The sequence below is a fragment of the Neohortaea acidophila genome, assembly GCF_010093505.1.
Source record: "Neohortaea acidophila strain CBS 113389 unplaced genomic scaffold BDY17scaffold_1, whole genome shotgun sequence".
Classification (NCBI taxonomy): Eukaryota; Fungi; Ascomycota; class Dothideomycetes; order Mycosphaerellales; family Teratosphaeriaceae; genus Neohortaea; species Neohortaea acidophila.
The window spans coordinates 1,498,620-1,524,718 of record NW_022985510.1 but is presented as its reverse complement, the minus strand read 5'-3'; the positions used below and the strand labels follow the sequence as shown (position 1 = coordinate 1,524,718).

General features: G+C 56.3%; 13 protein-coding genes across 13 annotated transcripts; 7 read left to right on the top strand and 6 right to left on the bottom strand.

The window, feature by feature from the left end:
- Positions 1-205: 205 nt before the first annotated feature.
- BDY17DRAFT_307037 (S-adenosyl-L-methionine-dependent methyltransferase) lies at positions 206-1,006 on the bottom strand (the record flags this gene model as incomplete). Its single annotated transcript, XM_033735089.1, has 2 exons — positions 206-419; positions 477-1,006. The coding sequence occupies 2 exons, from the start codon at positions 1,004-1,006 to the stop codon at positions 206-208; spliced, it is 744 nt and encodes a 247-aa protein (XP_033594253.1).
- A 655-nt stretch (positions 1,007-1,661) lies between these two features.
- Positions 1,662-2,273, bottom strand: BDY17DRAFT_307036 (uncharacterized protein; the record flags this gene model as incomplete). The annotated part of the gene is made up of 1 exon (XM_033735088.1): positions 1,662-2,273. One exon carries the CDS (start codon positions 2,271-2,273, stop codon positions 1,662-1,664), a length of 612 nt encoding a protein of 203 aa, XP_033594252.1.
- Positions 2,274-3,126: 853 nt separating this feature from the next.
- Positions 3,127-4,556, top strand: BDY17DRAFT_320205 (uncharacterized protein; the record flags this gene model as incomplete). Its single annotated transcript, XM_033736401.1, has 2 exons — positions 3,127-3,626; positions 3,680-4,556. 2 exons carry the CDS (start codon positions 3,127-3,129, stop codon positions 4,554-4,556), a joined length of 1,377 nt encoding a protein of 458 aa, XP_033594251.1.
- Positions 4,557-5,669: 1,113 nt separating this feature from the next.
- On the top strand, positions 5,670-6,664 carry BDY17DRAFT_307034 (HotDog domain-containing protein; the record flags this gene model as incomplete). Its single annotated transcript, XM_033735087.1, has 2 exons — positions 5,670-5,786; positions 5,840-6,664. 2 exons carry the CDS (start codon positions 5,670-5,672, stop codon positions 6,662-6,664), a joined length of 942 nt encoding a protein of 313 aa, XP_033594250.1.
- Positions 6,665-8,011: 1,347 nt separating this feature from the next.
- Positions 8,012-10,663, top strand: BDY17DRAFT_244672 (kinase-like domain-containing protein; the record flags this gene model as incomplete). Its single annotated transcript, XM_033730555.1, has 2 exons — positions 8,012-8,399; positions 8,703-10,663. 2 exons carry the CDS (start codon positions 8,012-8,014, stop codon positions 10,661-10,663), a joined length of 2,349 nt encoding a protein of 782 aa, XP_033594249.1.
- A 1,230-nt stretch (positions 10,664-11,893) lies between these two features.
- On the top strand, positions 11,894-13,186 carry BDY17DRAFT_289425 (chromatin remodelling complex Rsc7/Swp82 subunit-domain-containing protein). Its single transcript, XM_033732360.1, has one exon. The coding sequence runs from the start codon at positions 12,102-12,104 to the stop codon at positions 13,107-13,109; it is 1,008 nt and encodes a 335-aa protein (XP_033594248.1). The 5' UTR covers positions 11,894-12,101; the 3' UTR covers positions 13,110-13,186.
- Positions 13,187-13,289: 103 nt separating this feature from the next.
- On the bottom strand, positions 13,290-15,887 carry BDY17DRAFT_244394 (putative ABC transporter; the record flags this gene model as incomplete). The annotated part of the gene is made up of 1 exon (XM_033730526.1): positions 13,290-15,887. One exon carries the CDS (start codon positions 15,885-15,887, stop codon positions 13,290-13,292), a length of 2,598 nt encoding a protein of 865 aa, XP_033594247.1.
- A 790-nt stretch (positions 15,888-16,677) lies between these two features.
- BDY17DRAFT_244541 (ribosomal protein S5 domain 2-type protein) lies at positions 16,678-18,365 on the top strand (the record flags this gene model as incomplete). Its single annotated transcript, XM_033730543.1, has 3 exons — positions 16,678-16,842; positions 16,904-18,124; positions 18,186-18,365. 3 exons carry the CDS (start codon positions 16,678-16,680, stop codon positions 18,363-18,365), a joined length of 1,566 nt encoding a protein of 521 aa, XP_033594246.1.
- On the top strand, positions 18,325-19,243 carry BDY17DRAFT_16244 (uncharacterized protein). Its single transcript, XM_033729730.1, has one exon. It carries the CDS (start codon positions 18,494-18,496, stop codon positions 19,034-19,036), a length of 543 nt encoding a protein of 180 aa, XP_033594245.1. The 5' UTR covers positions 18,325-18,493; the 3' UTR covers positions 19,037-19,243.
- On the bottom strand, positions 19,005-20,605 carry BDY17DRAFT_329322 (uncharacterized protein). The gene has a single exon (XM_033737864.1). The coding sequence runs from the start codon at positions 20,536-20,538 to the stop codon at positions 19,450-19,452; it is 1,089 nt and encodes a 362-aa protein (XP_033594244.1). The 5' UTR covers positions 20,539-20,605; the 3' UTR covers positions 19,005-19,449.
- Positions 20,606-21,101: 496 nt separating this feature from the next.
- Positions 21,102-22,614, top strand: BDY17DRAFT_289421 (uncharacterized protein). The gene has a single exon (XM_033732359.1). It carries the CDS (start codon positions 21,200-21,202, stop codon positions 22,562-22,564), a length of 1,365 nt encoding a protein of 454 aa, XP_033594243.1. The 5' UTR covers positions 21,102-21,199; the 3' UTR covers positions 22,565-22,614.
- Positions 22,596-24,159, bottom strand: BDY17DRAFT_16174 (NAD binding domain of 6-phosphogluconate dehydrogenase-domain-containing protein). The gene is made up of 5 exons (XM_033729719.1): positions 23,889-24,159; positions 23,752-23,833; positions 23,521-23,696; positions 23,239-23,454; positions 22,596-23,185 (listed from the first exon to the last, which is right to left on the bottom strand). The coding sequence occupies exons 2-5, from the start codon at positions 23,774-23,776 to the stop codon at positions 22,628-22,630; spliced, it is 975 nt and encodes a 324-aa protein (XP_033594242.1). The 5' UTR covers positions 23,777-23,833; positions 23,889-24,159; the 3' UTR covers positions 22,596-22,627.
- On the bottom strand, positions 24,044-25,223 carry BDY17DRAFT_329300 (histone-fold-containing protein; the record flags this gene model as incomplete). Its single annotated transcript, XM_033737863.1, has 3 exons — positions 24,044-24,605; positions 24,683-25,008; positions 25,067-25,223. The coding sequence occupies 3 exons, from the start codon at positions 25,221-25,223 to the stop codon at positions 24,489-24,491; spliced, it is 600 nt and encodes a 199-aa protein (XP_033594241.1). The 3' UTR covers positions 24,044-24,488.
- Positions 25,224-26,099: the final 876 nt, after the last annotated feature.

The window sequence follows — 26,099 nt, the reverse complement described above, 5'->3', positions numbered from 1 at the left end:
CAATCAAGGTCAGAGCTTTTGGATCACCGAAGACGCGCCCAGCACACAAGGGCAACAGTTGCTACGGGCGGGATGCGATCATCTATAGTCCAGATCTTGACATCCTGCCGAAGCTCTACAATGGCTTTTGTGCGACTCGAGACCATCTGCAAGATCCCGTTCTCAGTTTCCAAAAGTTTCAAGAATGTCATATCGAGAGATGTGCTTACTGGGTAAGATAGAAGCCGAACTTGGCAGAGTTTTCCCTCAGGTCCCGCACCGCATTTATCGTAAGGGTGTTCACATCTTCGGCAGACATGGTCGAGGGTGGGGCGGCCATTTTAGGCGCGACATTGACCATGACATTGGCGACAGTATCGGCAAGTAGAGTGCTGATCCTCTCCCTTCCTTTCATCTCGGGGCTCGATCGGGAGAGGTACCTACAGATCTATCATCAGTAAACCGCATGAGGGGGAAGAACCAAGCACTGGCATTACCAATTACACAGTCTCTCCTCCACCATCTTAAACCCGGCATGCTCCAAACGCTGACCCATCGTGTCAATTTGTCGCGTGTCAACCCCGTTGCCTCTAAGAAACTCGGCAAAACAGCGAAACCAGGCCGCGAGATGAGATGCTTCTGCCTCAGCACTGCCATTGCTCATCAGCTGAAGAGAGGAATCATGCGACTCAAAATAGCCCCCAGGCTTGGTTGCCTGAAAGGCGTGATCAATCACCACTTGCCAGTCTCGGATGGCAGTCGTAAGCAAACGAGCAAAGGTGAGGTCTACCGTGCCCTGGCCTTTGATGAAGGTCCATGGTTCTTCCACGTTCGCCTTGGTGAAGTGACAGTTATGCAGGTCGCCTTCCATCGGAGGATTGAGATCCACGCCTATGACTTGGATTGCCGGATGCTGTCGCGCGATGGTTCGGCCCCACAGTCCGGTTCCGCAGCCCATGTCGACGACGAGTCTCGTGTTGGGCGAAATGGGGGCAAGATATGGCGCCCCGAACTCCAGCTCCCACATCGACGCTTGGTTTTCTGAAGACGTTGCATGTTAGGTGTCCGAAGGCATGATCTGATCCAAGATGATCCTCACCGAGACGTGCCGCCTCCTCCGCCGACTGGTAGAGTCAGCTAGAAATGACGATTGAGAGCATTAGGGACACGAACTTCTTGGGCGTTCGGCAGGGGATATGCTGGTATCTGCGCCATTGCTATCGAAATCTCGAATTTTCGCGTCTGTCAGTATGCTGTGGAGGATAGCCAGTTTAAAGAAAAGGAGCAATTGTGAGAAGAGAGACGACGAGCATTACTCAAATGTCGCCGCCGTGCTTACGGGGTGAAATCATGAGGCTGAAATTATGAGCCGGGCTGCCTAACGCGAGGGGAGCAATTACCATTATTGCAACACAGCATGATGCTGCCCTGAGGCAGTAAGTACAGCGTGGTTGAGACCACATCTGGCACTTCCGTGAGTACGTACCAGCTGACAGTGAGCGGGGCGATGAGGTGGGTATATATGGTAACTCGGCATGACAAAGCCGGCCAGAAGCAACAGGCGCAGACTAGTCGAAGCAGTGATTTAGGGCAGCCACACAGAGGATGTCAGCGATCGCGAGTGAGTCTTCGATCCACGTCAGGTACAGTGACGAAGTGCCGTCAGCAGCGGTGCACATGCTTTAGCCAGAAGATGCGGTGAGGGACGGAAATACGTGAGGCGTGGGCGGATAAGCGACAGGCAGACAGAGCCTCGTGTTGGAGCCAACGAGAGGGATTGCGTAGGTCATTAATAATAGCGCCTCGACTAGGGCGGCATGATGCAGCGTTGCAGGAAAAACGTGAGAGTTGAGGGGCTCTCGGCCTGCAGGCCGGATGAGGTCGGGTGGGTGGGCGGGCATGTGCTGGGCGGGCGAGCGACTTTTTGGCATGCGGCAACGTGCGTCACGCCGTCTCAGAGTTTTCCTGCGCCGCGGCCAAACCTGCCAACCCCCCACGAGGAGGAGTATAGCGTGCGGTGCACGGGTGCGCGAGCAATCCTTTTTCCCTCCTTCCTCCTCCACCCCTCCATCTTCCTTCCAATACCTCTCATCCTCTTCGGCACGGGTCAGGGTGGCCTCATTCCAGCGCACCGTCATTCCTTGCGAGAGCCGTTGGACGAGCCTGTGCGGTTTCGAGCGGCGCATCCAATCCAATCTCGCGCGGCATTTATCCGGCTGCCCGAAAGGAGGTTTGAGTTTGATTGTTGGACCGAGCAGCAACGCGAGAAACAGAGCGAGCTGAGCGTCAGCCATCATCCTCCATTTCCAGCAAATATCCCTGGAGCAGCGGTCGGAGGAATCGAAGAGGAAACGCGAGTCACCGTACGACGACTGCAGGCAACAAGACGCTACTGTGTCTTCCCGAGCACTGCCCTCCCTCTCTCGCCGCTTCCCGGAGGTTTTACGTGGCGAAGTGCCAAGCCCCGATCGGACCCTGCTGAGGCAGGCGCTTCCCGCTGTTTCTCGCCGCTCACCTCCAGAAAAACTTCCTCCTCACTCCCCATCAACCACACCTTTCCCTCCCAACCCGCCTCCCGACCACGTCTTCGCACCCCTGAAGTCGACAATCGCAGGCTTCACTGTCTGTGATCCACTTTAGTGGCGTGTGTCACCCTCACCCTCACCGCGCATCGGCCCTACGTCTCCTCCCTGCCTGCACCCGACACCCCGGACCTCTTCGCTGAGTGTCCACACTGCGCGTCTCACCACACCTCGCTGCCTGGAAAGCGCCATCGCGTTTGACCTTCTGCGCCTTCTCTCTTCCGAACGCGCAACGTCACCTCTGCCACCCTTCTTCACCTCACCCGACCTACCATCGCAACTTTTTCCCTGCCTACACAGCGACGCGATACGAACACCTCACACCACCAACCTTCACCCCATTCATCCACCACTCGAAGCCGATATTCATAAGACGGAACAACCTGCATGAGTGCCTGCCAGTGAGATCCCGCGCTTTCTTTCACAGCGTTTGCACGCGCCTTTCGGTGCACTGAGGTGCAAGAAGCGGTTGGTTGAGACATCATCCTTCCTCACTACAGCCGTCTGACGCTGCACAGGTCGTTTTTCAACGCCGCTCCTTGCCTTTTGCTCCTCCCTCGCCATCATGCCTGCCGTTTGCCAACGCGCCATGGCCAATCAGCTGCCGCTCACCCCTCCTGACTCTGGGTCCGGGTACGGATACAGTTCGATGCACTACGCTCAAGATTCCTATGCGCCACATCAGACCATGAGCCGGAACCGTCACGACAACAACTACGACTACCAGCAGTCATACATGCAACAGTCGTTGGTCGGGCAAGCGCCCCCGCAGACAGCGTATCAGTATCCGCAAACCGCCTACCCATCAGCCAACGGCCTGCCACCCATCACAAACTACTACGAACCCATCGGTGCTCCCATCCTTCCGCCGCTGCGCATCCAGGATACGGTGTCGTTCTCTGATGACTATCAGCGCCGACTTCACCAGGAACAGCAGACGGCCGCAGCACGTGAACGGCAATGGCCCGCTGCAAAGGAGGAGAAGCCTACGGGTGGCGTGTCTGCGAAACTTGATTATGAGATGGAACGCATGACGGACTTTGTGACGGAGGCTACCCAGTCAATGTAAGCATGCCTCATCCTCCGCTCCAATGCTCAGAATCTAACTCCATCCACAGCTTCCAGCATACCATGCAAAACCCGCCTTCGTTTCGGAAGTGGGTCAACCAAGTCCTCTCCGCGACGCGACTCCCTTCGGCAACCATCCTGCTCAGCCTGCATCTCCTCAACGATCGTGTGGTCAAGAACCCCGACTCCGTCACGCCGGGCGAAAATCAGATCTACCGCTTGCTCGCCGTGTCGCTTATCCTTGGCAGCAAGTTCCTGGACGACAACACCTTCATCAATCGGTCATGGTCCGACGTCACCGCCATCAAGGTCACCGAGCTGAACTTGATGGAGATGGCCTGGCTGAAGCTGATCCAATACCACTTGCACATCGATCCCCGCGCGCAGAACGGTCTTCACACGTGGCTCGATGCATGGAAACAATACGAGGCAAAGCACGCCGCGAAGCAGCAGCAGGCGGCCAGACTGTCGCCTCTCAACGCGAATGCCTACCGCACTCCTGCCAACCGCGAACGCTTCTCGCCGTACCCCACTCCGTACAACGGCACCCCCAATCAGGCATACACGCCAACGACATCCCGCTCTTCCCAGTTCGGACCATCGCCCTACGTCGCGGCCGACCCATGGGGCCAAAGCAACCAGCACCCGTTCGACGACTTCTACAAGCGTCAACGTCGCTGGCCTACTCTGACCGAGATTGACGACGTCAATCGGAGACTGTCTGCAGAACGTGCCCGACAGTCTGCACTTGCCTACCAACAGCAAGCGGCCCAGGCGTCTTACTACAACTCTCCAAGCTACGGCTCCGCATGGGACCAGCAGGCGTGGAATGGCGCACACCGATACGACTGCGGTTGTTCTTCGTGCACCTACCACCATCGCTACCCCATGTCATCCGGCTATACTGCTCAGGCCGTCATGGGCTAGCAACGATGGCCAAGATCTTCGATCATGTCCCTCGGACACCGACGGGATATCCATTGCTTCGACTCTCTGCAGCGTTCAAGCTTCTGCTTCTGCAAAAGTGTTTCGGCTCACCGGCAACGAATGAACGGACGTACGTACGAACGAACGACGAATACTATCGAGCACTCGCATGGCTCCTCGCTATCATGTTCACGATTCGCACCTCGCGTCACCAAAAATATATGCCTCGGCCGTGGCCTCCCCACAACTAAGTCTTCTTCATCTGCTTCACCGCAATAGACTTCGGCTTCACTTCTCAACCTCGTTTGGACTTGGGAGCTGGCTTTACCCCATTCTTCTACGAGTGCGCGCAACGCACAGCGGTGGTGCTTCTTTTCTTCTTTCAGCACTACGAATACTGCCTTCATCCCCGATTTTTGCTTCAGCATGGCGTTTCAACAAAAGAATAAGCGGGGCGCCTGATTTACATTGTCTTTGCTTTTCGGCGATTAAAAGGATGCGCAGGAGGGAGTCAGCGTATCATGGGTTTTATTTGCTTGTCACCGGCAGGGATGCGGACGTGGGCATTTCGGTCCACGTGGAGTCTTTCTGAATTTCTAGAGTATCGGCCTTTCTTCTCTCTGGCTACGGATGGTGGGAAACGGGTTGCTTTTCGGGATGGGCTGGATGGACGGGACGGGATGGGATCAACACTCGGTGTTGGTGGTTGGAGGAAGACGGGTGGGATCTTCTTATTGCTCCTCGAAGATGAGGAAGAGGGGAGGGCAGGGTGCGAAGAACATAGTACCTATTACGACTCCCTTTTTTTAATGCGGATCGGCGCTGTAGCCATCAATGTCCACTGTGGGCTTTGATGGTGCGCTTCTTGCAAGATCCGTCTCTTATTCCTCTCCTCTTCTCATCGTACTCCTTCTTTTGGGCGGCAGCAAGGCCGATGCGGGATGGCTGATGGTGTAGGCCTCAGGCGAAAATACCTCGGCTTCTCTGCCACCACAGCTCCCCGCCCATGTGCCGAGTGTATCTCACTTCCACCCATCTGACGTTCTTGGACAACTACATCATCTAACCCGCTCAATCAACGCCTCCCACATCGCATACTTCATATCCGCAATCATGGCCGAAGCGGCTGGATACGAATTCCCCGCCTACCCCGTCAAATGGCTGACGAGAGACGTGCTGCTCTTCGCCAACAGCATCGGCTGCACCAGAGACGAGCTGCAGTTCATCTACGTACGTCCCTGGATCCTCTTCACGGAGGCAAGCACTGACGATATTGCACGCAGGAACTGCACCCCAACTTCAACGTCTTCCCCACCTACCCCATCCTTCTCCCCTTCAAGCGGAGCAACCAGGAAGTCATCGACTTCTACGCCGAGCAGGCGAAAGCCGGCAAAGGCCTGCCGGGCGTGCCGGAGCTCGACCCCCGGAAGACGGTGGATGGCGAGCGACACATGACCTTCTACAAGCTGCTGCCTTCCTCCTCTGAGGGCCGCAAGTTCGAGATCCGCTCGAAGGTCATTGGTGTTTACGACAAGGGCAAGCCGGGCACGGTCGTGGAGACGCAGAACGACCTCGTGGATGCCGAGTCGGGCGAGCTATACAACCGCGCCATCGGGTCGGGGTTCTACGTTGGCCAGGGCGGCTGGGGTGGCCCCAAGGGACCCAAGTCGCAGAGCTACCCGCCGCCGGATCGGAAGCCGGATGCGGTGCACGAGCAGCCTACGGGCCCGGAGACGGCGCATTTGTACCGGCTGAATGGCGACTACAACCCCCTCCATGCCACGCCGGAGCCGGGCGAATCGCTTGGATTCGGAGGCGCAATCATCCACGGCTTGTACTCGTGGAACACGGCGTGCCATCAGCTGCTGAAGCTGCTAGGCGGCAGCGATCCCGCCAACATCAAGGAGTTTGCGGCGCGGTTTGCGTCGCCGGTCAAGGCGGGCGACACGTTTGTTACGCAGGTTTGGAAGACGGGGAAGAAGGACGCGGAGGGGTGGGAGGATGTGCGCTTTGTCACGTCGGTCAAGGGAGGTAAGGTGTGCTTGAGCAATGGTCGGGCGAAGATGAAGGTTGTTGGGCTCAAGAAGAACGAGCGGAGCAAGTTGTAGGTAGATACATACCTGAGCTGATGAATGCAGGCGTTGTGTGTGGCGTTGCGCATTCCTCGATGTCTTCTAGAAGGCCCAAAACGGCGAGGCAGCGTCTCAGCCACAGGCTTCGAGGGTTTGCATGTGACACGGCATGTCATCGAGCCTTGGTTCAGCCCCGACTTTCCTCGCGTTGAGCAAGTGCTAAAGCGTGCGCAATCATCTTCCACTCATGTTGGTGAAATGGCCGAGGGAATGAATAGTAATGGGGACGCAGAACGAATAGTGGAGACCGGCACTTGCCTTTCTTGTCCTTGCTTCACCGTCTTTTCAGAGCACGGAAGAGGGCTTCTTGGCAAGGCAAAGACTCGGCGGTCTATAATAAACGCGGGTCCCGTGCCGGATGCTTACCCGGTGTCAGATGAAGGAGGGAAGCGAGCGGGCGAGCGAATGTGATGCATCCAGAATCCGATGATACGCCACCAGCCACATTTCACCTCTTGAGAGCCCGACGTCCGCCTGCAGCGAGCCCCACGTGTCTGGCTTTTTTCGCCCAATTCACCGCCGTGCAAACGCTGCCCCATTCACATCTCCACATCTCCCTCCTCCTCCTCCGCCCTGCCTGGCGCATTTACTAATCTCCCCCTCCTTGTCTCTCCCTCTGCACCCACTCTGCGTGTTGTGTGTGCCTCATCACCCAACGTGGAGAAATCCCTGCTGCAGCCCAAGGGCCGTCAGTCTCCGGACACCACACGGCCAGCGTCACTCCACCTCGGCACCCCCGAGCAGTTGGCCCCAACACGAAGGCCGCCGCCGCGAAGAGTCGGACATCTCGCGACCAAGTCTTCCAGCGCGCTCCCGACGCTGTCCACGATTGTCGCCTCGGTGTCCACCAGCGTCCCCGCCAGTCCTACCGCTGCCCATCCGTCCGGCAGTTGGTTCCGGCGCAGCACGAGCTCCATGGCGGCTGCTGGCCCCGACGGCCACCCTGCCAAACCCTCCACCGCCGCAGACATGCTGAGGAATGCCATCTTGCACAGGTAAGCAACAACTCTTTCGTTCTCGTATCTTCTGCCTGCCCGCCGGGTGTAAGAAGGGTTGTCAAACGCCACCGCGTGCACTTCACTGCTTTGGGACTGGGGTGGGCGGCGCGGCAGAATTTGGATGGACGTGGGGCCAACCGATCTTCTTTTTGCATCATCACCACCCACACCTCTGCCTCGGGGCGCAGCGGTACTCTCACCTTCGCCAATTCGCTCGCCATCCCCAGCTGCACGTCCCCACTCTCTCGCCTTCATCTTCCTTCATTCACATTCCCCTCTCACATCTCTCCATCTCGCAAATGCTCCATCACCCCTCCACCTAGCCATGCCGAGCGCTGACCTCCTCCGGCCGTTCAGAAAGCCGCAAGACGACGACCACCACAACCCCGAACACACCGGCTCCGATGCTTCTACTCCCCCACCCGCCCCTTCCACCCCTCAGCCCGACTTTAGCGACAAGCGACTGCCGCGCCTGGTGAATAGCTACTTTCAGGTTCGTGACCCTCTGTGCTTTCGTAGCAAGAGCGCTGCAGACCCTGCAAACCCTGCACCCCAACACCACTCCCCACACCCCTCCCACCCTCCATCGGAGCAGGAGCAGCCCGACCAGCGACCCATCATGGCAACCGACGACGATGCGAGCCCCGCGCCCATCTCGACAATCCCACCGGCCGACCTTGCAAAATCAACAACTCCGCCACCGCCTTCATCTGGTGCAAACATTCCCTCCCAAACCGCCCCTCCTACCCCACCCCTCTCCAACTCTTCCTCCTTCCGCAATATGAACAACATCACTGCCAGCGGGGCGTTTGCCATCCCACCGCTCTCTCGCAAGCGTTCCTGGAGCCAGCGAAAAGGCAGCTCCTCCGCTCCATTCCACATCCGCCGGCACACCATGTCCCATCCCCTCTCCAACGTCGTCACCAAGTCGGTGGTCTCCGGCCACATCTCCAACCCCTCCACCACTCCTGCTACTCCCGTCCATGCCCTGCAATCCTCTGTTGATTCTGCGCAAGACCGACAAGGCCGAGTGCTAACTCAAGGCGCCGAGCGCCACTCTCAGAATACTCCTCCTCAAACTCCCCGTTCCGGCTCCCTCTCCCACCCACCTAGACATGGCGAAGACAGCCCCTCTCACATCCGGGCTGCGCAAAAGTCGAGTCGGTCCAGCTCGGGCGGATCGAATCGCGCAACGATTGGGCAACTGAAGGGGCAGCTTGAAATTTTCATCGAAGAGGGCAGAGGCTTGAGGCCGAGTGTGGAGCCGTATGTGGTGTGTATATTCCAGCTGAACGAAGACATATCGGCCGGCCCCAAGGAAGATGAGATGGATACATCAGGCCACGCATACCACGGAGAGGAGAATCTGGCCAAGGGAGTTGCAATGAAGAGGCTGGGCAGTGGTCAAGGCACTCCAATTTCCATCCCCGGATTGAAGAGCCGACAGAGCAGTCAAACGAACATTGCAGACATGAAGAGAGGCCATATGCGCCCCGACAACTCAGAGACGACCGACCCCGTCTGGAAGCATACGGCGACTTTCGATGTGGTGGGCGAGAATAACGAGATCGACATTTCAGTATACGATCGCTCCAACAACGAAGCATTCATCGGCCACATTCGCCTTCCCCTCGTCCTTGATGACTACGAACATCAGCATGAAGATTGGTACAAATTGCAACCACGCGAGGGCGAGTCAGACCGAGTGACGGGCGAGATTCGCATGAAGATTGCCTTCCACGCCACCGGCAAGAAGACGTTTGGCCCCGATGATTTCGAGATTCTCAAACTGATTGGCAAGGGTACTTTCGGCCAAGTGTTCCAGGTGCGGAAGCGCGACACCAAGCGCATCTATGCGATGAAGGTCCTTTCGAAGAAGGTGATTGTGCAAAAGAAGGAGATTCAGCACACCATCGGCGAGCGTAACATTCTGGTTCGGACGGCAACGACTGAATCCCCGTTCATCGTCGGTTTGAAGTTTTCTTTCCAGACCGCCGCGGACCTCTATCTCGTCACTGACTACATGTCTGGAGGGGAGCTTTTCTGGCATCTACAGAAGGAGGGTCGGTTCGTGGAGGCGCGCGCAAAGTTTTACATTGCAGAGTTGATCCTGGCTCTGCGACATCTGCATCAGCACGATATCGTCTACCGCGACCTGAAGCCTGAGAACATCCTGCTTGACGCCAACGGACACATTGCCCTGTGTGACTTTGGCTTGTCAAAGGCAAACCTGGCCAAGAACGACACAACCAACACCTTCTGCGGGACAACAGAATACCTCGCGCCAGAAGTCCTGCTCGATGAGCAAGGCTACACCAAGATGGTCGATTTCTGGTCGCTGGGCGTCCTTGTCTTCGAGATGACCTGTGGGTGGTCCCCCTTCTACGCTGAGGACACACAGCAGATGTATAAGAACATCGCCTTTGGCAAGGTGCGCTTCCCGCGAGACGCACTGTCTCAGGAAGGCCGCAACTTCGTTAAGGGTCTGCTCAACCGAAACCCCTCACACCGCCTGGGTGCGAAGGGCGACGCCGAAGAACTAATGGCGCATCCCTTCTTCGCCGACGTGGACTGGATCGCCCTCAGCAAGAAGATGACGCAACCTCCATTCAAGCCGAAACTCAAGTCGGAACTTGACACGAGCAACTTCGATCCCGAGTTCACCAATGCCCTCACCGACGGCAATAACTCGTCTCTCAACGCCCGCGCCGCGGCCCTCGCGAGCGGCATTAACTCCGACAGCACCCCGCTGAGCCCCACGATGCAGAACGCGTTCAAAGGCTTCACGTTCGTCGACGAGAGCTTGCTGGAGCAGCAGTACGGCGACCGCAACTCCCTCGCGATGGACGGCAGCAACGACTCCAGTCGCATCTCACGCACATTCACCAATAAAAGCGGAGATCGGATGAGTGGGATTGAGGGGCCGCTGAATGGAGCGGATGGAGAGTTCAATCACGGCATGCTTGACGACATATAAAGCGGAGGACGGACGACGAAAGAGCAGCGAATGACTTTTCCTCTTCTCAAACTACACTTCACCGCTGGCGATGTGTCTATTCCGTGCAGTATCGACTTTGATTCCCGGCGGCGTATCGATATCCGCCGAGGAGGGCGAGCAATCTTATCAACTTTCGAATGTGCCTTGACTTTCGAATGTGCCTTGATGCAACAAGGCGCTTTGAGGCGGCGACGTGCTTTTGTTTCGAAACGAATTCTCAAGATACGAACAGGAGGCGGAGCGCATTCGGAGCAACGAGCGCGTCCGCCGGCACTCTTTTTACTAATCCAGCGCGCTTTGGACGATTCACCTTCCCATACAAATACCCCCCTTGATAATACCCGTCACGCGAAGCAACGGTAGTGACGATGAGACCTCGGCATGGATTTGTGTTTTCTCTCTTTCATCGATGGGCGGGACGTTTGCAAAAGCGGGTTGCTTTTTCTCCTTCCCTCCCGGAGCGTGGCATGGGATGAGACGATGGTGGGTGTATCTGCGAGATGCTCCGAGCGAATACGTACATGTAGCTTTTAGGCCCGTGAATACGGGACGGTATGCAAAAAGTTGTAGCATGTTTAGTTCTGTCATTGTTTCCTGCGTGCCTCGAGACTGGAAGCCCGTAGCCCAGCGCGCGCAAAGCGCATACCACGACTTTTGACCCCGCAACTTTTTATGACCCGTTCGCGCTCGCGTCTTCACCTCGAAACATTTCCCAGTGCCAACCTCACTCACTCAACAGCCTCGCGCAAATCCACCCACCATGCCGTTCCAGAAGGGGAATAGCTACGGAGGGCGCAGAAGTGCTCGCTCATCGCAGATCCTCCGCCCCTCCTCCCCTCAACAAGAAGAAGACGATGCATCGGACGAGGAAATGCGAGACGTGGAAGACGGCGAGGACGACACGGTGAATGGGACGCCTCGAGAAACCGCCGCTGCAGCCGATGACGATGACGATGACGATGAAGAGGACGCTGCGACGCCCGCGCGCGACGACGATGACGACGAGGCCGATACGCCGCCTACTGTTACCCTGATACCGCGAAAACGAGGGCGCGGGCGGCCGCCTGGGAGTGGGAAGTATGGCTCGCGTCGCGCGGCGCGGGGAGACTCGGTGGAGGGGGGCGACAATGATGCGAGTGAGTCGGGCACGCCGTTTCGCCGGAAACGAGGACGGCCGGTGGGGTCGGGACGAGGGGGTGGGAGAGGAGGATTTAGAGGGAGGAGGAAGGGGGTGCAGCCTGAGGCGCCGCGCGTGGTGGATAAAGAGGGGAATGTGCTGGATGTGGTGAACGATGAAGCCGTCGTGGACGATGACGACGAGGGCAATACAAAGGTGGACGAGTTTGGTCATCTACTCGGGGGTCGGGAATACCGCGTGCGCACCTTCACCGTCATCGGGCGAGGCGAACGGCTCTACATGTTGTCCACGGAACCCGCGCGCTGCTGCGGCTTCCGCGACTCCTACCTCTTCTTCACCAAGCACCCCAAGCTCTACAAAGTCCTGCTGTCGGACGAGGAGAAGCGCGACCTGATCGACCGCGAAATCCTGCCGTCGAGCTACAAGGGGCGCAACATCGGCGTCGTCACCGCCCGCTCCGTCTTCCGCGAATTCGGCGCGCGTATCATCGTCGGCGGCCGCAGAATCACCGACGACTACAAAGTGACAGACGCTCGCGAAGCCGGCGAAGTCGAGGGCGAGCTCGCGGACCCCGAGGATAGAATCCCGGAGAAGAAAGAGGACTATAATCGCAACCGCTATGTAGCATGGCACGGGGCGAGCGAGGTCTACCGCTCTTCTGGCCCCGTGGGCGGCGGCGCGGTCGCGCATCCCGGCAAGCCTGGCCCCGTCGGCAAGCGGAGGAATAACATTACCCTGCAGAACTGGCAACATCTGCACGCGAAGGAGGCGAGTCGCTTCAATGCGGCGCTGGTGGAGGCGCGGCGCGCGAACCTCGACGGCGTGTACGATTCGAATACGAACTTGATGCTCTACCCGAAAATCATGCAGCCGACGCACGCGAGGTGGGAGTGGGTTGCTCCCTCGACGGGCACAGAGCATGGCGACGACGAGAGGAAACGTCTCACGAACGGCGATCACACCAACCACCCTTCCGCTACAATCTTCCCGCCCGTCCCGCCAGTCGTTTCCCGCAACTTCACCGTCCTCGACACCTACTTCTCTTCCCCGCCGGTTTCGCAGCCTGGCTACCCGGGCCCCGATGGGCACGTTGCGGACCCCAGTTCGGGGCCGAATGGATTGTCTTCCATCTCTGATGAGCTGGTTGCGGAGCTACCTGAGGCTTGTCGGAGGGCGTTTGAAGTGGAGAGGGAGAAGGAGAGGGCGTGGAAGGGGCAGTGGGGGGCTGAGGCGCAAAGTGGATCGCGAGGGCAGATCAGGATTGGGCTGGTTGGCCATCCTGTGTAGAGGAGATGTCCTAGTGAGAAGAGGAGGTGTGCTTGTAGTGCATTGTACTTTTAGCGATTGCAACAGACGAGACCAGAGTTCAGGTCCTCTGTTGCGCAACGAATCAATTCCAACGCCTCTGAAATGCTTGTATATCTATACCCCCAATCATCACCATTAAACCGACCATTCGCCGTCCTCTTACGCATTACCATCATCCCCCTCTCCCTCCTCCAACGTCCGCCCCACAGCCTGCACCTCCTTATTCAACTGCCTCGACCACAGCGCGCGATACTTCCCCCCACGATCCCGCATCAACACCTCGTGACTCCCACTCTCAATGATCTCACCATCCTGCACCACCAGAATCAAATCCGCATGCTGAATCGTCGACAGCCGATGCGCAATCACAAACGTCGTGCGGCTGCGGCTTAGTCTCTGGAAAGCCGTTTGGATCGTCGCTTCCGTCTCGACGTCGATCATGGACGTCGCTTCGTCGAGGAGGACGATTTTGGGTTGGCGCAGGATGGCGCGCGCGATCGCGACGCGCTGCATTTCGCCGCCGGAGAGCTTGACGCCGCGCTCGCCGACGGTTGCGCTGTACCCGTCGGGGAAACTGGTGATTTTGTCGTGGATCGCGGCGTCGGCGCACGCGGCTTTGATTTCGTCGTCTGTGGCGTCGAGGCGCGCGTAGCGCAGATTCTCCATGATGCTGACGTTGAACAGCGTCGGGTCTTGCGGACACATGCCGAACGCATCGCGTAAGCTGTCGAGCGTGACTTCGCGGATGTCTTGGCCGTCGATGCGGATAGAGCCTGCATTGACGTCGTAATACCTGTACAGCAGTTTGAGGATGGTGCTTTTGCCGCCACCCGTCTCGCCGCAGAGTGCGATGGTTTGTCCCGGCTTGGCGACGAAGCTGATATTTTTGAGCGTCGGTTTGCGCGGGTCGTAGGCGAAGTGCACGTTGGTGAATTCCACTTCGCCGTGCTTTATGCTCAGGGCGGGGGCGTTGGGGGCGTCGGTGACGGTTGCTTTGGTTTGGAAGAGTTGGAGCAGGCGTTCGGAGTCGGTGAGCATTTGGGCTAGGGCGCGGATGCTCCATGAGAAGGAGGTGAGGGGCGCTTCGATCGAGGCCCAGTAGGCGCTGAGTGTAACGAGACTGCCGACCGGGACCGCACCTTGGGAGACTCGGTAGATGGCGAGGAAGATTGCTGCTGTGCGGCCGAGCAGCATGATCAGCGACTGTGCGCCGCCTCCGAGATGGTACGCAAGGTAATAGCCGATTTCGGCAGAGGTGTGCTCGTCGATTGTCTTCTCGTATTTCTCACATTCGTAGCGGCCTCGGTTGAAGTGCGAGACGGTGGTCCAGTTGCTGATGGCTTCATTCTGCACCTTCGCCTCATCTCTCCAAGCCTTGTTGTAGCGACGGCGCCGCTTGATACTCCAAGCGGCCGTCTTCGTCCCCACCCAGATGTAAGCGACGCCGACGACTCCCAGAATGAACGCCATATAGATGTCGAAAAGCTGAGTGACAAAGACCAACGAAATCACGAGGTCGATGAAGATGGGCGCTACTTCGAAGAGGGCGAAGTCCAGCAGACGCTGGAGACTGTGTCCTTGATCGACCGCTCGGATTAACTCGCCGGTGTTCTTCTCGTTGTGAAAGTCCATGGAAAGTGTCATGATGTGACGGAAGGCCGCGGCGCCGATGGCTTTGTAGGTGAATTGGTCGATGTACAGCTCCGCGCAGGTCGAGATGACATAGACTCCGGCTCGCGAGTTGAGGTAGGAGTACAGTGCCCACAAACCAAACGCTTGCAAGGGCAGATGACCATGGCCATTGTCTTTTGTCAATTCATTTACGATGATGCCCAACTGTCGAGGTACGAGAATATTGAGGAAGCGTTGAGCAACGAGAACCAGCCCAATCAGGCCCAAGCACAACTGCACGAATCGGTTTCCGGACGGCCAGAGCATGGGAATGAAGATTTTGTACTCTTTTGCGTAGTTCCACCAATTCCCGGCGGCATCGAGTCGCTCGCGTTGCTGCTTTTTGACCTTGTCGGCTTCTTCGGGCTCCGAGTCGTAAGAGTCGAGGTCGGCGGCGGATCCAGCGTCGCTGTCTTTGCTGTGAGTGCTTGCCGAGTCGCTCTTAGGCTTATGCGCACTTCCGTTCGCCGAGTTTGCGAGCAGCGGCTCGTGTTCGCCATCGAGCTCGGTTTTGAATTTTGCTGATCGAAGCTGGAGCGTATACCAACCTTCAGAGAGACACAGGATGGCGACGAAGAGAGTCCGGCTCGCTTGCAGGGCTCCTCTGTAGAAGGCAAAGTTGTCGTGAGCCGGAGACAGACTGATTTGTAGTGCCGTGATTGGTATCTCTAATAGCATGGCCAGCGTGAACGCGGTTCCATACGGCCACCACAAGACACCACGGTGACCATGAAGAGCGAGCACCATCCATCCATACGCAAAGAGTGAAGCGAGGATGTAGACCACGCTGTCCTGTTTCGCCCAGAATCCCCGCTGAGCCAAGGATTGGACGAAGAAGGTGCACGCTTGTGCTACCAGAGTGAACACAACGAGCAGCAGTAGAATGGTGGTCAAGGAGCGTCGCTGCGCAGTTGTAGGATCGCGAGACCGCCGGTGGAGTAGGCAGGCCGCAACAAAGCCGGAGATGATGAAGCTTGCGAAGATCGCGATTGGTGCGGCCCAGTGTAGGACAATGAGGGCTTTGGCGGCTCCGCTGTTGGGCCTGGCTATGATGTCCTCGTAATTCGGCGAGGGCTTTCCAGCCATGTCGGGATTATACGACCAGGAGCTCGCCATCGCCATTGTGGCGGTTGGAATGTGAGTGCAGTACCCTCCACGCTGCTTGGAACATGCAATCAATATGTACACACGAGAAGAGATGACTCAGATGTAAGGCGGTCGAATTTCAGCCTACGGCCATGTGCAGGAACATTGCAAGTGGCGTTCGTTCAGTGCGGGAAGCTGGGCGGGCTGCGCCACATTTGTACGACGGATCCAACAGTCTGGGCTCAGCATCGAGTCAGTGTCTGCATGCGGATTATGACAGTCGAGAAAAGCAAGGGTACTCCGTATAGTTTAGGTATGATTCACGATGGAAATTATATATAGTTGCCTATCCCGCATGAAGACCGGGGAAGCCAAAGTAAAATTCCCCGGAATCCCTGTCGGGCCGATGAAGGAAACATGCATGTCGAAGCGATCATGACATTAGTGTCGCTTTGGCCGGCATTAGTTTACGAGAGGTATCTCCTGCTGTGTAGTAGAGCACATGAAAGTCATGAGCCTAGCTCATCCAGAAGCAAAATGTTGAACAAGTAGCGATGAAGATGAGGTGAAGTTGAGGACGGACTCATCCGGCTAGCGTGTTTCCCATTGCGGCGGGTTTTGTTGGAGGAGATCGGGAGCATGTGGAGAGATTTGATGGTCGACCACTGGCCTCTGCTCGACAACTCTTCCCTCCCGAGCGAATGGGAACTTGATCACGCGCGCTCTCAGGTTCCGCCGATTTCATTGACAGGAGCAGTCGTGTGAGAACAACTGATCGCACTGTCGAAACATGGAAGTCCCGACCAAGTCTGCCCTCGCAGACATCTATCCAGAGGACGCAGTCGAAAGCCAATCGAAACGATGGCGGACACTCCTGAAGACCTTTCAAGATACCTACGGGAAGGCGCCGGACTTTGTCTCGCGCAGTCCGGGGCGAGTCAACATCATTGGCGAGGTATGGCCTGCTTACCTCGTTCGCGACAATGCCGGCCTCTCTCAACTAACATACACTTCAGCACATTGACTACTCGCTGTACGAAGTGATCCCCATGGCCGTGACTGCCGATGTACTACTCGCCGTATCCATCCACGAAAAGTCTTCCGGCCCAAGCACCGTGCGGCTCACAAACGTTCATCCGCAAAAATTCGAGAGCCGGGAATTCACCATTGCTGACACTGGAGACGTACACATCGACTCCTCGACTCTGGAATGGACTAATTACTTCAAATCCGGTCTGGTCGGTGCTACGGGGCTTCTACGGAAAAAGCACTCCAACTTCAAGGCAAGCGTTGGAATGGACATTCTGGCCGATGGCACAGTTCCTAGCGGGGGTGGACTCTCCAGTAGTGCGGCGTTCGTCTGTGCCAGTGCACTCGCAGTGATGAAGGCGAACGGAGCGGAAAAGGTCGACAAGAAGGAACTCACCGAAGTGGCCATTGTTTCCGAGCGAGCCGTGGGAGTCAACTCCGGAGGCATGGATCAATCGGCTTCCGTCTTCCCTCTCCAAGGTTCCGCGTTATACGTCTCCTTCGTGCCTCAACTTTCTGCAAAGAACATCCCTTTCCCCGAGCTGAAGTCGCCCTTGACATTCGTCATCGCGCAGTCCTTTGTCGCGGCAGACAAGCACGTCACTGCTCCTGTGTGCTACAACCTGCGAGTCGTGGAAGTGACACTGGCAGCTCTGGTTCTCTCCAAAATCTTCGGCATCAAGAACCTCCCCTCGGACGCCGGCCCACTCGGCATAAGCTTGAGAGGCTTCCACGACACCTACATGCAAGAGAAGCACGGCATCGCAAACAACCACTCCACCTCCAAAGCAGAATTCCAACAGCAACTACAAGACCTCGTCGAGAAAGTAGACCAATACCTCCCGCAAGAAGAAGGCTACACTCGACAGCAGATATCGGAAATTGCCGGCATACCGGTCGAGGAGCTCGAGGCAAAGTACATGAAGAAATTCCCGATCCGCGCGGAAAAGTTCAAATTACGGCAGCGCGCTTTGCACGTGTTTGGTGAGGCGATTAGGGTGTTGCGCTTTATGGATCTGTTGTCGGCGCCGCCTCCGCAAACGGATCGCGAGAATACGGAGTTGCTGAAAGCGCTGGGTGAGCTGTTGAATGATACGCAGGATTCATGCAGGGATATCTATGAGAATTCGTGTCCCGAGTTGGACGAGCTGTGTGAGTTGGCGAGGTCTGCCGGGTCGTATGGAAGTCGATTGACGGGAGCGGGATGGGTGAGTTGTCTTCCTGAAGAATCAGGCTGACGTCCTTTGATATGACTAACCGTTTCTGCAGGGCGGTTGCTCAGTACATCTCGTACCCGAGGACAAAGTGGAGATGGTCAGACAGAAGTGGATTCACGAGTACTATCGGAAGAAGTTCCCCGACATGACGGACGAGAAGCTGCGAGAAGCAATTGTCGTCAGTAAGCCGGGGAGTGGGAGCTGCTTGTTCGATGGCATAAGTAACATTTGAGACGCGGGGTCTGGCATTTGAGGGTGTTGAATAGAATACGTCATCTTCACCAAGTATCAATCACCGTTGTTGGTGCTGTTGGATGTAGACCACGGATGGTGTACGCGCAGCCTGACGCTGCTTAGTCAATGACGCTCATGGGCCTCAAAGCTTCACACTTCATCTCGTCAACCTCCATCGATCCCCATCCACATCTCACCACATTACGCACCAAACTCACCAACACACCCATCATGCGACCCCTCCACATAGCCCCCAAACTCCGCCCCCTCCTCCTAACCCCGCGCACAACCCCCCTCCACCTCCGACTCGCATCAACCACTCCACCCACACAAAAAGTCCAAACACCACTCCAATCGCAAAACAAATCCGCCCTCTTCCCCGAAGGAGGCGCACAACCACCCGAATCACAATACCAATCAGTCCAAACACCACTCCAATCACAATCGCCATCAGTCCAGACACCATTCCAAACACAAGCGCCCCCGAGACCGGTGCGCCAGACTGCGGACGCGTGGGTGTTTTGGGCGGGCGGGCTTTCTGCTGTTCTTGGGGGGGTGTATGTGTATTATTATTATTTGTATCGCAAGGAGCATATGGAGAAGAAGTGGGCGCGGATGGTGCAGGAGGCGCAGGAGAAGAGGACTGCTGCTGGTGGGAAGGGCGCTTGAGATGAAGATCTAGGGTGTTGGGGCAAGAGATGGATTTGGAGAATGAGCTGTACAGGGGACATCTAGTCTCGAATCAGGAGATGAGCCGTGTGTCTCGTATGTGGACGGACTGCGTATCGCACGATATGCAAGCTACAAGATGGCGTTCGGTCACACCACCGAGCTCGCCGCAACGATATCGCAATATCGACCCGGACCTGCGAGCGGCTATCGATTCATGATGAACTCGCCAAAATCCCACATTTCTCCCCCTTCGAGATGTATGCCGAGATCCTTCGCCAGGCCATCCAACTGGGTCATCGCAATCCACTCATTATCCACGGTCGATGGGTAGCCGAGGAGGCGTGTTTTGTGCCACTCTGACTCGCCCTCGCCATCTACGTTTGCCTTCTTCTCATTTTCATCGCGGCGATTCAAATCATCGTGGCCGTTTGCAGGCTCAGCGTGCTCTTCATCATTCGAATGCTCTTTGCCATGGTAGCCGCGGTTCCTTTCGAACTGTACCAGTTGACGACGAGCACGCCGGAAAGCTCAAGATGCCGAATTGAGTCCTGATGTCGACGGAGAAATGCATTCAGCCAGACGGCGCGAACATTCGTGGGCCTCGTCCAGAATCCGATGACCTTGAATGTGTGCAAGTGCGGGAACGTGTGGTGCGCGAGTACAAGACCAAGTACTGTCCCGTGCTCGTTACTTCTCCAGATTGTGCCGTCCTGCATCAGTTCGGGGTAGATGCGGAGATATTGAAGATTGCAGGCAGCTCGAAAGAACTCGCGCCATTCGCCAGATGCTGTCCTTTCGTAATAGCGTCCTGTGTCACAGTCTTTTGCGCTCAACGTGAGATGCGTGAGTTTGGGCGCGAGCTGCCGGAGTGGTGGAAATGCACTGTAGCAACCAACTCCATTGATCCCGTATTCGGCTTGATCACTCAGTCCGTTGCCAATGTTCAGGGTTTTGATGGGTTTTTCGCACTCAGCGAGCGCTTCGAATAGATGATTCACGCCGTTCATCACAAGGTTGCGGTCGCTGGCAAATCGGAATGCCAGCCGTGTACCTCCGTCTGGACTCTTGTGTACATCACGGGCGGGGGCGAGGTAAAATGGGTCTTCATTGAGTCCTGGAGAGTCGATCTTATTTTGAACACGCACTGTGTGTAGGCTGACCAGCTTTAGGAGGCACGTTTTCAGAGTCTCTTTGGTTCCATCACGCTGCACTTGGTGTTCCGCCACGACGTCTCGGTATCGCTGCCAGCTGGCCTTCAGGGATGCCGTGTTGCACTCGAAGTCGCTCGGCAGCTGAATCTTTCCGTCTGCGACTGCATCCTCGCAGACGACCATGTATTCTCTTTCGGTCAAAGCATTCATTCGTTTCGAGTCGAGGATCTCTGCTAGGAAGACCAACTCGGTGATCTTACTGGCGGCTTTTGCATCATTGGTAATCTTCTGGAGACTTGCCAAAGACTTGGCGGTTGGCGCTACGTAGACACGACTGCGCTCTGCCATGATCAGAGGAGCTTTCAATAAAGACTGTGGAAGTAGTGAGGAGGCAAAGAGTGATCTCGATGCCGAGCTTGAACAGACTCTAAAGTAAGGAATATCGGCTTGTAGTGGTGAAGATGAGTTTTAGGATCAAAAGCGTGTAATAGAAAGGTGTCTCCGCCTACCTTCACATGTGCTCACTGCCAGGCACATGTCAAGGCTGAAGGCAGATTCACTCACCTGTCAATTGCGCGTGTGACTACGGATTGAACGCCAGCTAGAATGAGGCATGACGCTGCGACCGTCGAGACAAATGCTACTCAGTGAAAGGATGTATCGACGAAAGAAAGGGGAATACGAGATTCACAGATCATGAGATGGCGTAGGTATGGAGGTGAGGCGATGCATTGGAAAGGTTAAGCAAAGACAAGCTTTCGATTAAAGATGCTCCGGCCGCGCCACGTGCATCACATGCCCGGCTGTTTCCCAGAATGGCAGCCACGTTTGTTGGCGCTAACAACCGGCCCACCCAGTGACGTGAATGCTCGACTTTGTTTCTCCCATTCCTGGCATATCCCACCCCCCCCCCCCCGTCCATGTACCTGAAATGTCTCCTCCTCTAATCATCCTTCCGACGTATACCTAGGTACCTACATACCACAGACACTCCTTTCCCCCCGTACAGATGTCGACGGCCTCGCCCACGCCGGGTCTGGCGCGCAACCAAACCTTCCGCCCTGAGCGCGAACCTTTTCGCTACACCAACACCCTCCAACTCGACAACAACAAGATCTCGGGGCCATTCTCCTTCCTCAATCCCACCAGCGCGCACTTCCACCCTGCCAAGCTCGACAAAGCATCCAGTGCATCCCAAACCCCGTCCGAAGAGGAAGATGAAGCAGGGCAGTCCAAGTCATCCCATAAGAGGTCGGGCCATGAAGTGCCCGCGTCGAATGTCGCCTTCAAATGGACGTCGCGAAACAACCGCAAGGGCAGACACGCCCTAGTATACCAGCCGCCCAAGGAAGGAGAGGAGGCGAAATATCTTCTCCCTCCGCCGACTTCCAGCTTCAACGAGATTATGAAAGGGCTATGGCGAATGCTCACTTACTACCCCATCTGGGACGTCAGTTTTAACGTCGCCTACGTCTTCACCTGGGGCTCCATCGTCTGGGTCATCAACGCCTTCTTCGACCTGCTCCCCTACACCAACCCCTCCACAAACTTCCCCGGCGAAACGCTCGACGGTGGCGGCATTAGCGCCTTCATCGGCGCGACCATCTTCGAATTCGGTAGTGTCCTCTTGATGTTCGAAGCCGTCAACGAGAATCGATCTGGCTGCTTCGGATATGCTCTGGAGCAGCTGTACGAAGAGCACGTCAGCCATGGAGGGAGTGCAGCCACCACCCGCCTCGTAGCCAGCAAAGACGTCTGCACGCACCACCACCAGAACACGAAGAACTTCGTCGGGAGCCCGCGCCACGATTCCGTCGCGACCGCCAGTAACGCCGCCGGCGTCGACGACATCGACCCTACTCCCAAAGGCGCAAAGTCGTGGGTCTGGTGGCCATCCTGGTACGAGCTGCGCACGCACTACTTCCACGACCTCGGCTTCATCGCCTGCTCCTCGCAAATGTTCGGCGCAACGGTCTTCTGGATCTCCGGCTTCACCGCGCTCCCGGGCATCTACAACCACCTCAACACGCCCGGCCTGCTGAACGGGGCATACTGGGTGCCGCAGGTCATCGGAGGTATGGGCTTCGTCATCTCCGGCACGCTGTTTATGCTTGAGACGCAGAAGCACTGGTGGCTTCCGGCGCCGAAGGTGCTCGGATGGCATATTGGCGCGTGGAATTTGATCGGCGGCATTGGCTTTACCCTGAGTCCGATCTTTGGCCTTTATGGTCCGGCAACTTGGGCGGAGGAGCAAGCGGCTGTGTCGACTTTCTGGGGCTCGTGGGCTTTCTTGATTGGGAGTGTGATTCAGTGGTATGAGAGTCTTGACAAACATCCTGTCGAGCAGATGGAGAAGGAGGATCAGCACCAATGAGCCGGCGATTACCTGTAAACTCTAAGCGTTTGTACATATGCCTATGACAATAAGCCTGCTAAATCACGACGCCCCTCCGCTTGCCTCCGGCCCAACCTCCATCTCACTCACCCACCGAAAAATACTCCTCGCATCCAACCCCTTACACCGCTCATCCTCCATAGCCGCATGAAACGCCCCCTGCAAACTCGGGCCTAACGTCATCTTAGCCCCAACATCCCGCGCCCCCTTCATAGCAAGATCCACACACCCCGCCGCAAGCTCAATAGCAAACCCACCCCGATACCCGCGCGACGCCACACTATCAGCCTGCACGCCGGGAACAGGGTGATTCGACATAGTCGTCCAGCTGCGCCCGGAACTAGCATTGATGATGTCCGTGAGTTTCACCGGGTCGAGGCCGAGGCGCATGCCGAGATTGAGGCCCTCGGAGGCGGACAGCATGTTGCAGATGGAGATGTAGTTGTTGATGATTTTCACCGTAACGCCGCTGCCTACGGGCCCGCAGTGGAAGAGGGAGGTGCCGGTCATGCTTACGACGGCTTTCACGGAGGGGAACAGGGCGTCGGGACAGCCGATCATGTGGGAGAGGGTGGCTGCTTTGGCGCCGAAGGGACCGCCCTGAGTACTGGTTGAGCATTGGTGATGCAAACCCAGTAGAGGGGGGCACTTACCGATACCGCAGCATCGGCAAACTCGCCCAGGCCGCTTTCGAGGACTTTGCTGCCTGCTTCTCGCGAGACCACCGGGTCGATTGTACTGCACTCGATGAACAACTTTCGCCGCTGGCTCGCTGTGATGGATTTGTCGGCGGAGAGGAGATTGTTGTCTCCGAGATAGTAGACTTGTCGCACGTGTTCGCTTTGAGGGAGGATGGTGATTATGATGTCCTTTTCATGCAAGGTGTTAATGTACAGCCTTGCGTGGCAAGAGCGAATACGGAAGTGAGACTCAACGCAATGCTCCGTGATCTTTTTGGCAGAGTCCAGGATCGTGACCTTCGCTTTGGCCTTACTTTCTTGGACGAAACGATTGAGAACGGCGGTGTTGACATCGTGGATGAAGAGCTCATCATCTGCGGGGATTTTGGCGTGGATATTTGTGCACATGGGATAGCCCATGGATCCAAGGCATGGTTCGTCTGTTCAGCTGAGGCTTGATGATGTGAGTAGAGGGCGATGATTTACCGATGAAGCCATACTTTGTCGCCATGCTGTAAGCTTTCCTTGCGCGAGAGAGTATTGTAATAATGATCAAGAACAATAATATCTGCTCGAGAGTTGGAAGGGAGAGATGAAGCCTGGGAGGTGTAGACACAACCTACCTTCTTCGGCAGTCATTGCCGAGTGCGGGGCATCTGTGGAAGAGTGGCGGCTGACGTTTGCTTCATTCTGAAAGATCTCATACGAGCGTGGTACGAACTGCGTAGCAGCAATCAGAGGGTGCCGGATCACCGTTTGAAGGCTGTGGGCTCTTTCTCGGTCAAGCGAAGGTCCCAAGTTTCCGCCTCGGATTGAAGAGTTGAGCCGGCCCGGTGTCTTCGCTTCTCGCCCTGTTCTCAGATACCATGCACCGAGCGATGGCACGCCATTTGTCTCCGTCATGCGTGGGCTGCTGATTTCCCTCACTGTTCCAGAGCAGCGTTGCTTCTGTGCCTCCTGAAGTAGCCAGGCGCCAAGCCTGAGAAAGGCGACTCTCGGGGTGCGCTCTTCCAAACGCGTTCCATCTCCGAATGCCATGGAACGATGCCCGTAATCAATGAATATTCATCCGATGATGATGCTCAAGTCTTGCGCTTGCCGGTAGTAGTTGATCTTGCAGGCGTGTGTTCACGGGCCGAGAATGATGTGGTTCCATCAGTAGCATCGGCTGGGCACAATGCTGCTTCTCCACGCCGTTTGTGAAGCGCTTAGGCACCGCCTGGTCATGTAGTCGCGTTATACTTCTCTCCTGCATCCCGGAAAAGGGCCTCTTGCGCAGCGATAAGCTCATCATTGGTCATGCCGGATTGTTCGATTTTGGATTGTTTCTTCTCCCTCGACTATGATGGTTTTTTGTTAGCGAGACACTGGTTTTGGAATGCATTATGTCACGAATACGCTGGACAGGAGTACGTACCACCTGGCTGACCCTGAACTGTTCGGCAACTCGCAGTAACTCAGGAATGTAATCCTCAAATCCCAGATCTTGCAGCGCCTTTGTGATATGCTCGCACGCGATGGTCTTCTTGGCATCTTTCTCCGCAATATCGTTGGCTTCGGAAGACAGCATGGTGATGAATTCGACGCAGCACTCGATCAAGAGGTCGCGGGATTCTTTGGCGAAGGTCATGGTTTGTGTTGCGCCATCTGCGCTCGTGGTCGCAAGTTCGAGGGAGGGCGATGCGAGGACTTCGTTGATGATCTTCTGTACGGTGGCTGCGGAAGGAGACGCCTTAGCAACCTCTCACACAAGCAGAGTGGAGTTGGTGGCAGGGTAAGGTGATGTGGGAGATGTGCGTACCTTTGGGCAAGGAGAGGTCATCACTGCCTGGGACGGTGTCAGCTATGTTTCGCAGAGTTACCGATGCTGGTCCGACGCGCAGATCAGGCCTTCGCGAAAGCTCAGACGGCATCAGTGCATGCTTGCGTGCCTTACCTCCAAATTCCTTGTCGGACATGATGGGATATAGTGACGGTTGTGAGATTGCGCTGAGCGAGATGAACGCTCGACAAAGTGATGCAGGAGATCGGAAAAACTCGAATGCGCGTGGGGAGTCGTCGAGCAGGCTGGCCTGCAGAGGACAAGGTGGTGGTGGAGGAGAGATATATGGCGGTCGTGTCGCGTAGTCATCTGCGGTTCGCCGCGGGAGTGCCAAGAGTGGCCCGCGCTTCGTCTTCATTCCCGCCTTCCAAAATTTCACGACAACATTCACTCTTGTCAACCTCCTTGGCCCCCACTCGCAGCATGGCGCCGGACACCGAGCCATCATTTGTCACCAGAGGTACGTATGGTATACTCACCCCCCGTCGCACTCTTACATGATGACAAGTTGTCGCCCCTATCTTACCCACGATGGTGATTGACTACGCGGCGCCAAACCGCAGGCTGATTCCGATCATTGCACTGAGACTATACTTCATATTCCCTCAAGGATCATGCGCTGACAGAGGACTGTGTCTTCAGATACTTAGGCATAGCGTCATTCTCTCGCGCTCACGCGCATCATGGTGCTTCAGCGCTGGCCGCTTTTGAAATCGGTATGTCTTCAAGCCCATCCTCCTCTCCTTGCTACCTGATGAGACAACAAAAATGTACTATCAAATTCCGATCTCTATGACGAACAATCTTTGGTTCGATTACCTGAAATGCCTTTCCTCCCGCGCAATCTTCATCCGATTCACTGCAGAAGGGAATATGCTGACCAGCTGAAGTACGGTAGGGATATCATCGATTACTTCGACCATTTCCAATTCAGTACGTTCCTCTTTCTATTCTGTCCGCGTTCTTATGATGCAACGACACATTCCATGCTAAACCTGAGAGGCTCTTGCAG